The sequence below is a fragment of the Chrysochloris asiatica genome, unplaced genomic scaffold, assembly GCF_000296735.1.
Source record: "Chrysochloris asiatica unplaced genomic scaffold, ChrAsi1.0 scaffold00086, whole genome shotgun sequence".
Lineage (NCBI taxonomy): Eukaryota > Metazoa > Chordata > Mammalia > Afrosoricida > Chrysochloridae > Chrysochloris > Chrysochloris asiatica.
In genome coordinates, this window is record NW_006408604.1 from 1910993 (window position 1) to 1920189 (window position 9197).

Consider the following 9197-nt stretch of genomic DNA (forward strand, 5'->3'; position numbering starts at 1 on the left):
TTAAATTCAGAAGTAATAATGTGGGTCCACTTTATGGAAGATTTATATATGAAAAGTAAGTTTATTAGAAAAATAAACAACTTTAAACTTTACATATTTTCCACTTTAAAAGATTCTCTTAGATAAAGCAGATGTGCCATATGGTTTAAACATGATCTGATTTACAAAATCTCATTTAGTCCTATTTAATAAACAAAATATAAAATATAAATGGTGTAATATTGGGCTACTAGTAACTATTAAGAAATCCAATGTAAATTTTAGGAGGGGAAAATTTTGTTGCAAGTACTTAGCATGAAAATGAGAGTGTATATTATATCAAAGAACTTTCACTAATTTTTAATGTACTGGCTTATTTTCAAATTAATACTATTGTATAAAAATGCAAGTTGTGCCATCTAAATTTATTTTGCCAAAAATCTTATTAACTAGACCAGGAGTCAGAATACTTCTTCAAAGGCCAATTTGTAAATATTTCACATTTAATATAACACTCACTACTCAACTCTGTCACTAAAAACAGAAATAAGTCACAGACAGCATGTAAATGAATGGATACGCTTATAGGCTGTAATTCACCTGATGCAGAATTAAACAATACATTTTAAATAAAGTATTACTTCAGGTACCATATACACGTATGCCAGAGTTTGCAAAGTACGAAGAATAATATAGATGTGTAGACATCAGTAAATGTACATTCCAAATTTAAATTTTCCAACTAATTTCTCAATCATAACTAAAGGTGTATAATAACAAGTTATAAAATTAGCTCATTTTAATTCCACATTCTCTCTGATGTGCTAATAAATTTTAAATAAAATATTACTTCAGGTGCCATATACACATATGCCAGTTTGGGAAGTACGAAGAAGAACAATATAGATGTGTAGACATCAGTAAATGCGCATTCCAAATTTAAATTTTCATACTAATTTCTCAATTATAACTGAAAGTGTATAATAATAATAAGTTACAAAATTAGCTCATTTTAATTCCACATTCTCTCTGGTGTGTTAAGGGAAAAAGGCAGATAAACAGCAAAAGGATCGTAAGTGAATATTAGAGGCCAATCAATAACCATGAAATTTGGTTTTGAAATATAAGTATTTCTACAAAGGATTAAAGCAATTTATTCATGTGCTCTTAAAGAAAGCATCAGATGTATATTTTCAGATGTCATTTTAAAATTTAATTAAAGTGTTACCATTTTGAAGCTAAATGTGATTTGCTTTGTTTTATTAGAAAAAATATTCAGGCAAGGTCTACAATCATCGGTCAATTAAGAATGACTTACAAGAACATGAAGCAATAAAATAAAAATACAAGTACAAACTATATATCTGAAATACTTCTATTTGGCAATTTCATAACAAGTCAGAAAAAAAAAAGAAAGAAAGAAAAGGAGATTGCAGATTACTTTGTAGATACAGAATAAAAGCAATGGATGAAGTGCTTAAGCAAAAGAAAAAAACAAAAACAAAAAGCCACACTGCTTTTCTTTTTAAAATAACATTTGCTACAGATCACATGGATTAAAATACCCTTATTAAACAACCATTCCAGAATGTCTTATAGTAGCAGTGCTTTTATTTGCACTTATTTAATTTTATGACTCATTTCACATATATAAGCTCTTTAACCCACTGTAATGAATAAATTCTCCCATAATTTTTTAAAAAATTTTTTAAAGCAAATGAGAAATGATTTATGTATCATGAAACTTTAACCATTTTGGAACCAAAGGCTTAATTCTATATCTTTGTCTATTATTTCTTTAAAAAATTTAGTGTAAAAACTGCTGGTTTTATATTTACTGTAAGTAAAGTGAAAACTCCTCAATTAGGAGTATTTTCTGCAGTTTGACTGCATATAATCACATACTTTACAATATGTCCTTCCAACAGTAAGGAAATAATTGATTTCACGGTCACTGTCAGAAATGAGTGCCATAATTCTATTATGGGTACAGGTCCTCCCTCAAAGACTTTCTGGAAGGATGTTCAATGTGTTTTGTTCTTAAAGATATTAACAGTAGTACATAGTCCCTTAAGTCTGCAAAAGACATTTATTGTTAAAGAAGGTGCTTTATTAACAATTCCTCTGGCAGCACTAGTGAATTACAATATCCTTCAATATTATTTCTACCATAATATATACATTTTCCATGCCTCTAGAAAAACATCTACAGTACATTTCATAATATAAAAATATATTACAAATCTGCTGAATTATTTACAAGCAATGTTCTATTATCTCTATGCAACATTTGTTTGATACAATACTAACAAGTTACACATATTTCCATTTCTGCAATTTAAAAAAAATCCATATGGCTTCTTGCCTACCAAGCAAGAAAATGATTCTATTTCCTTTTCAAAAACCAACTTTGGTGCATAAAAGATTCAGTTTGAAGATACTTAAAAAAAATACAATTCTTCTTACATTAAGAAAAAAAACTCTAAAACCAAATGCTTTCTTCAGAAAAAAAAAAAATTAGAGTCTTATATAGGTTAAAATGAAAATATGAGGATTATTCAAATAATTTGAAATAGAGGTTTTTCAAAAACCGTTAACAGATTAGTTTTTATAGGTAAATATTAACATACTGTACTCCATGAGAAAACCCTAGTCCTGAAAAGGGAGCCACCAGACATACTGCAACACTCTTTAACAGTAATTTTCAGCCCTAATTCGATAGACGAATTTTTAGTTGATTGCAAATGTCGTTCACTGTTTGCTTAAATACAAACTGAACATTTTTCTTATCAGAGTTCTGCAAAAGAACACAAATGGCAACCAATCACATCTATTTATCAAAATTGTAAGGTAAATTATCTCTTGATAATTTTCAATTGTCTAAATATTTCCTAATACGACTTCAATCAATAGACACTGTGTCAAGACAAATATCCTTACAGTGCTTTTGGTGTTTTTAAGGGCACATATTGGAATTTCTTTTTCTTTCAAATATAATGTAATCACTAGAGGGGGTTTCAAAAAAAAAAAAAAAGCAGCTTAAAGCAGCAAGCATGCAAAGCCTTTAAGAAGCTGTTCCGCTAAGTTGCCAGAAGAGTGTTTGCTCAGTCTCCCACAGTACCATTCCATGAAAATGTGGATATACAGTAATATATTAATATATTCCACAAGAGTCTACTTCATTCACAGAATGTTTACACTAAGCATAAATATTATTCTAAATACTGGATTTAAAGAGAAAAAAAAAAAAAAAAGGAAGGGGTTTGACTCTAATGTGCAACTTTTCCTAAACCCATTGTCAGTGACTAAGACTGCAGGTGTCCCCGCTGTTTGCTTTTTAGGTACTTATTTATTTTTTACCTCTTCAACCTCTTCTGTGGCATTGTTCTAGAAAAAGAGAAAAAGAGGTTTCTTTTATTATTCAACTGAATCAAAAGCACATTGAATATTTCATAGGAGACACTAAAAAGTCTTATCTAATTGTATGCAATGCAGCATCTATTATCATTAAAATTTATTTCCAAAATATTCTCACTTAATAGATTCACTTGGGCTCTACTGTTTTTTGTTTTAACTCTTCTTTGATATTCTGCTAATGTGTTTCTAGGGTAACTTAATTAGACACAGAAAGATTCTTGTGTCTAACACATACATTTTAATCAATTAGTATTTTAAATGATCCCTATAGATGATACAGGAGCTCTGGTAGCGTAGTGGTTACAAATTGGGCTGTTAACCTCAAGGTCTGGCCTATCAGCAGTTCCATGGGAGAAAGATGAGGCGTTCTGTTCCCATAAAGATTTACAGCCTCGGAAACCCTGTGCGGGGTTCACTATGAGTAGGAACCCACTCCACGGCACTTAACAAAAACAACATAGATGGTATGGTGTGGAGCTGCGGGTTAATGTGCTGGACTGCAAGATCAGTTTTAACCACAAAGTCGGCAGTTCAAAATCACCAGCCGCTCCTCGAAAACCCAATATAAAGTTGCTGTAAGTCGGAACCAAAGCAACAGCACTGAACAACAACACTTAATGGAGTCCTCGTGTGGCGCTGCAGGATAATGCATGCACTGCAAGGTCAAGTTTGAGCCACAAGGAGGACAGTTCAAACCCACCAGTCACTCTTCGGAAACCCTATACAGCATCACTTTGGGTTGAAATCAACTCGATGGCACTTAACAACAGAGATAGTATAAAGCAGTTGTTTTGCTCAGCTGTTGCCCTAAAGGTTGGCAGCAGCACCATTGAAGAAAAGGCCTATAATTCTACTTCTGTTGAGATTACAGTCAAGAAAACCCTATGGAACAGCTCTACTTTATAACTCATGGGGTCACCATGAATTACAACTGACTCAATAGCACCTAACAGTATATTAAACTGATGTTTAATTATCAGTATGTTTTTTCAGTCTCATTTTGAAGTTACCCTATTTTTCACATATAATGTAGCGTAGTGGTTACGAATTGGGCTGCACACCGCAAGATGAGCAGTTCTAAACTACCAGCTGTTTTGTGGGAGAAAGATGAGGCTTTCTGCTCCCGTAAAGATTTATAGCCTCAGAATCCCTGTTCAGGGTCACTATCGGTCGGAACCGACTCCACAGCACATAACAACAACAAGGATATTATACACATAACATATAGCAAATTAATGAACAAGAGGTTGCATGATTTACCAAAAATATGTAACACATGCATTATATGTGTAAAATGCAATGAATGTATTTCTGGAAGATTTGCTATGTGTATATGTAGGAAATTATTTGTCTTCAAAGTTCGAGTAATTATTTGTTTTCTCCCTTTATAAATTGTCCCAATCAAAAACCGTATGTCAAGTAAATATGCCACATGCCACGGTAAATATCTGTAATAATTGCACCAATGTAGGACTGATTCCGTTTCAACGTCCAGAATAGTCTAAATCAATTTTTTTTTTTAATTTTGGTGTAGTTAATGCCAATGAAATCCACAGAAGCACCTAAATCCTTAAGAATATCCTCAAACCCCCAATAATGAAACCAGTAAGAATTATAGAATCACACACTTTGAGAATGTGTTACAGGATTCCTATATGCACATCAGTTATTCCTACAGACAGTTCCAAGCCTGCCATGAATGATTTTCAAGTCACTGTAGCATAGTGGATACGAATCAGGCTGCTAACCTCAGGGTCAGCAGTTTGAAACTACCAGCTGTTCCACAGGATAAAGATGAGGCTTTCTACTCCGGTAAAGATTTAGAGCCTGTACAGGGTCGCTATGAGTTGGAACTGACTCCGTGGCATATAACAACAACAACATCACCAAAATATATTAATTTCTTTCTACAAAGGACAGAAGCAACAAATTGTTTCTGTGCAAAAGGAAGACTTTTAGGGGCAGGGATGTAGGGGTTAAAACAAAGGTTAATCTTCACCTGATAAAATTTATACCCCTTTATCAACTATCAGCCTAAGATGTTTTTAACCAGTTAGTTCTAATGTTACAATGGTTGTTGTTATTAAATGCCGTTGAGTAGGTTTTGACTCATAATGACCCTGTGTAGGATTTCTAAAGAGTGGCTGGTATGCTTGAACCGCTGACTCTCCCAAAATGGTTTTTACTCTTTCAGGATCCAATTTTGATCATTTTGATTATCACCTTTCTAAAGAGTAAACAGAAATAAGTCCTAAATATTAGTCATCAATAATAAAGGATCTTTGGGTGTGTTGTTTTTTGTTTTTTTTTTTTAATAAAACAAAGGTGAAGTTATCATTTCCCTCTAACTTTTGGTTGTGTATTTTCCTCAGACTTCTTCTTTACAGTCAATTCACAGTTTGCTGTATTTGTTAATTCTTAATAATCCATCTCACTTCACAAAGAGACATTTTTACTGCACTCAGCATTTTTCAAATGATGCCAAAAAATATTTTTTGGAATAGAAAAACTATAGAGTTTCAGTATTGCTAGCTGGCTAGGAACACTATAGTACAATTTCATTATCAGACAACATGTCAAATTACAGGAATTCCATCTTATAGGTTAACATTCCAAAAAGTAGAGTCATGGAATGAACAGAATCTTCAAAGTGTTATAAAATTTGGCAAGTGTCATATAGTCTCTTTATGACTATAAAAAATTACATTGAGAACTTTCAATTATTTTGTGTAATTTTACTCCTGCCCATCCTATTGTTACATAAAATATGTATTAAGTTTTCTCTTTTAAATGCAAGGAAATTAAAGTTCATTACAAAGATTTTTAAAACCAAGTTTTAGGCAATTTTACTATTTTTTAAGTCACTAGTATCTATCATTTGGATACAGCAGTACAGGGTCCTACTACATTCTATCTGTGCAACCTTGGGAAAGATTATGTAACATCTTGGTGCAGTTTCCCAATCTGCAAAACAGAGATGGGGGTGACAGTCTAACACCGACTTCACAGGGATGCTGTGAGGCTGACGTATCAGTAAAGCACCTAGGATACTGACTAGCTGCATTCCTTTCCTTTCTGTGACACCTTTATAAAGGAGTCCTGGTGTGGCGCCATAGGATAAGCACTCAACCTCAAGATCCGTTTGAGTTGCAAGAAAATCTCTAGAAATGTCAACATGTTCAACCTCTTCGTAAAAATAAATGCAGTACTTAAAACGCTCTTTTTAAAGTCAATCACTTAGGATATCTAGGACACATAGTACACTCCCCAATATATAAAACTGGAATAGGAATTTTATGAAAAATTGACTTTCAGCATTCTAACACTGTGCTTTAAGTTCCACATACCAAAGCATCCGAATCAAAGACAAGTTTAGTACTGAATAACAATATTTAAGAATAAGTCTGATTCTTACACATCCAAACTTTATAACATCAAGTCAAGATTACATACCTGTATATGTTTGGATCCAAAAGCAAGGCAGTATCTTTGGGTAGCTTTGATAAATGAACTACTTTAGTTTTTAATTGATGTCGTTCACTTTCATTCACCCATACATCAGGTAAGCTATGAATAAAAAACAAGTCATTTCTTCATCTTCAAAAAGAGGGCAAATGCAAAACTATAACTAAAGTATGTGAGTCAAACTTAAAAATACACTTTCTGAACAATGAATGTACTTAGATGCTGAATCATGAAGAATGGAAGTATATTAAATGTTGCTATTTTAAAATAAAGAATAAAACAGTCAGCACTTATTTGCCATGCTATTAAAATCATTTCAAATATCAAATTAATCTGCTGAGATGGCAATTTTAAAATTCTGACATCAATAAAATAACACTAATTTTACAGATTTACCCACTCTTCTTATGTCTTTACTTTCCCCAGCCTTTTTTGCTAGTTTGATTGGGGTGCTTATGTTTATAAGCTTCTCAGAAGCCAAGGAAACTCAGCAACCTACCTAAGCAATAGGATGTGGAGTCCCAAACAAAATGATTAGGGTTAAATTTTAGTCATGGATTTAGAAGTAGATTAGGAATTTTTAATTGACAAATTCATATCAAACTTAGAAACACATATCAGAGTACAATGGCTAATGCTAACTTTTAGCTCCTAACAGAAACTCATAGCTTGATTTGATAGAAACTTGTAGTAGTAAGAATTCATTATTAGGAAATTAGTAAAAACATCCACAAGAATAAACTCTAATTTGAATTTTAAAAAAAAGGCATGTGACTGAGATTCTGAATTCAAATTCCCAATAGGAAAATTCCAATAAAAGCATTCTGCTTGGACTAATTATTTTCTAAAATATTAGATGCACACACATTTGAAGCTATTATTTTTTAAAGGAATTATACTTAATATAAAAGTGATCTTACACATCAGTATGAAACAGATAAGCAAGCACTCATTACAAGAAATAATAACAATTTAAAAATCTATAATCAAAAGGAATGTAAAATTCAGGAGAATGGTAACGCCTAGTGTTGATAATAAATTAGGAAAATAGTAAGTTTTCTAATATAACACAGTTGTTGTTGTTGAGTCAGTTCCAACTCATAGTGACCCTGTATAGGGTTTCCAAGGAGGGGCTGGTAGGTTTGAACCACTGATCGTGAGGTTAGCAAATCCAGTCCTTATCCAACAGTGACATACCAGGACTCCAATATAACAAAGTAATTGGTAACATACTTGCAGGAAACCAATTCCTATCAAACATCTTAACATTCTGTATTATTATAAAGTGCCATCTAAGTCAGTTATGACTCGTAGCGGCCTTCTATAGGGTTTCCAAGGAGTGGCTGGTGGATTTGAACTGCTAACCTTGTGGTTAGCAGTCCAGTATTTACCCTAAAGCACCACACCAGGGCAGCTTGCATTAATAGAGAAATTTCCCTTTACAGTAAGGAGAAATGGCTACAAAAAAGTTAGGCCTTTTTACATATAGAGTAGCACTTCTCCAAACTGGTCTAGACTGGTATGTGTGTTTGTGTTTCACATGTATGAATGTAAGAAGTGCTTCAATAACCAGAGGATAAAAAAAGTTAACCAGATTTCTTTAATATGCTAATGTGTTGTGTGACCTTCCTAAATCTACTTAAAAAAAAAAATCTCATCTCACGTTAAACCTAACATCTCCTTAGAAAATAGTATGGAAAATAATTTCACAGAAAACAATTTAATGACAAGAAAAAAATGTTAACCTTGTATCGTTCTTTTTTTTTTTTTTAAGTAGCTGTATATAATCAGATCCCATTCATATTTCTATTCTTATGGTTTATATATAAGCATATTTTGTCAAATTTTTAAATTTTAATAAAAATGAAAGAAAAATTTTAACTAGAATATCTGAATTGAGAATCATTTGTGCTGAAGTGCTCTAAACAGTTACTGAAGTTCAAAGGGAAATGTAATGGCTATTGACAACTGGTGTTTTCTATAAAACACCTTTAATTATGTTTTTAACTGTTCAGATTTTTAACAAATGATTCACACAAAGCAACGATCCCATCCAAAATATGATTTAAAGTCGCAGCAATAAGTTTTATTAAAAGCAACAAAAAAAATCTAACATTTTGGAATATGTCTTGAGCCAGGCACTCGAGCAATCTCAAAATGTTGTATGGTTTAATTTCAGCAACACTCCTTATTTGAGTTCAATAAATTAAGTAATTTTTGTGTGTAAAAATTTTAATAAGAGATCAACCCCCTCCATACTACAGAGATCTGATAGAGTACTGGTTACGACTTGGGCTGAGAACCACAAGATCAGCAGCTCGAAACTACCAGCTGTT

At 32.4% G+C, this 9197-nt stretch overlaps 1 protein-coding gene across 1 annotated transcript in view; it reads right to left on the minus strand.

Annotated features, from left to right (window-relative positions):
- Nucleotides 1-2730: 2730 nt before the first annotated feature.
- Nucleotides 2731-9197, minus strand: part of LOC102823850 (zinc finger protein AEBP2-like) — an 86411-nt gene continuing 79944 nt past the window's right edge. The window contains 4 exon segments of the mRNA XM_006866013.1: nucleotides 2731-2776; nucleotides 3340-3366; nucleotides 6850-6963; nucleotides 8091-8111. Of these exon segments, the coding sequence (XP_006866075.1) occupies nucleotides 2731-2776; nucleotides 3340-3366; nucleotides 6850-6963; nucleotides 8091-8111 (208 nt within the window).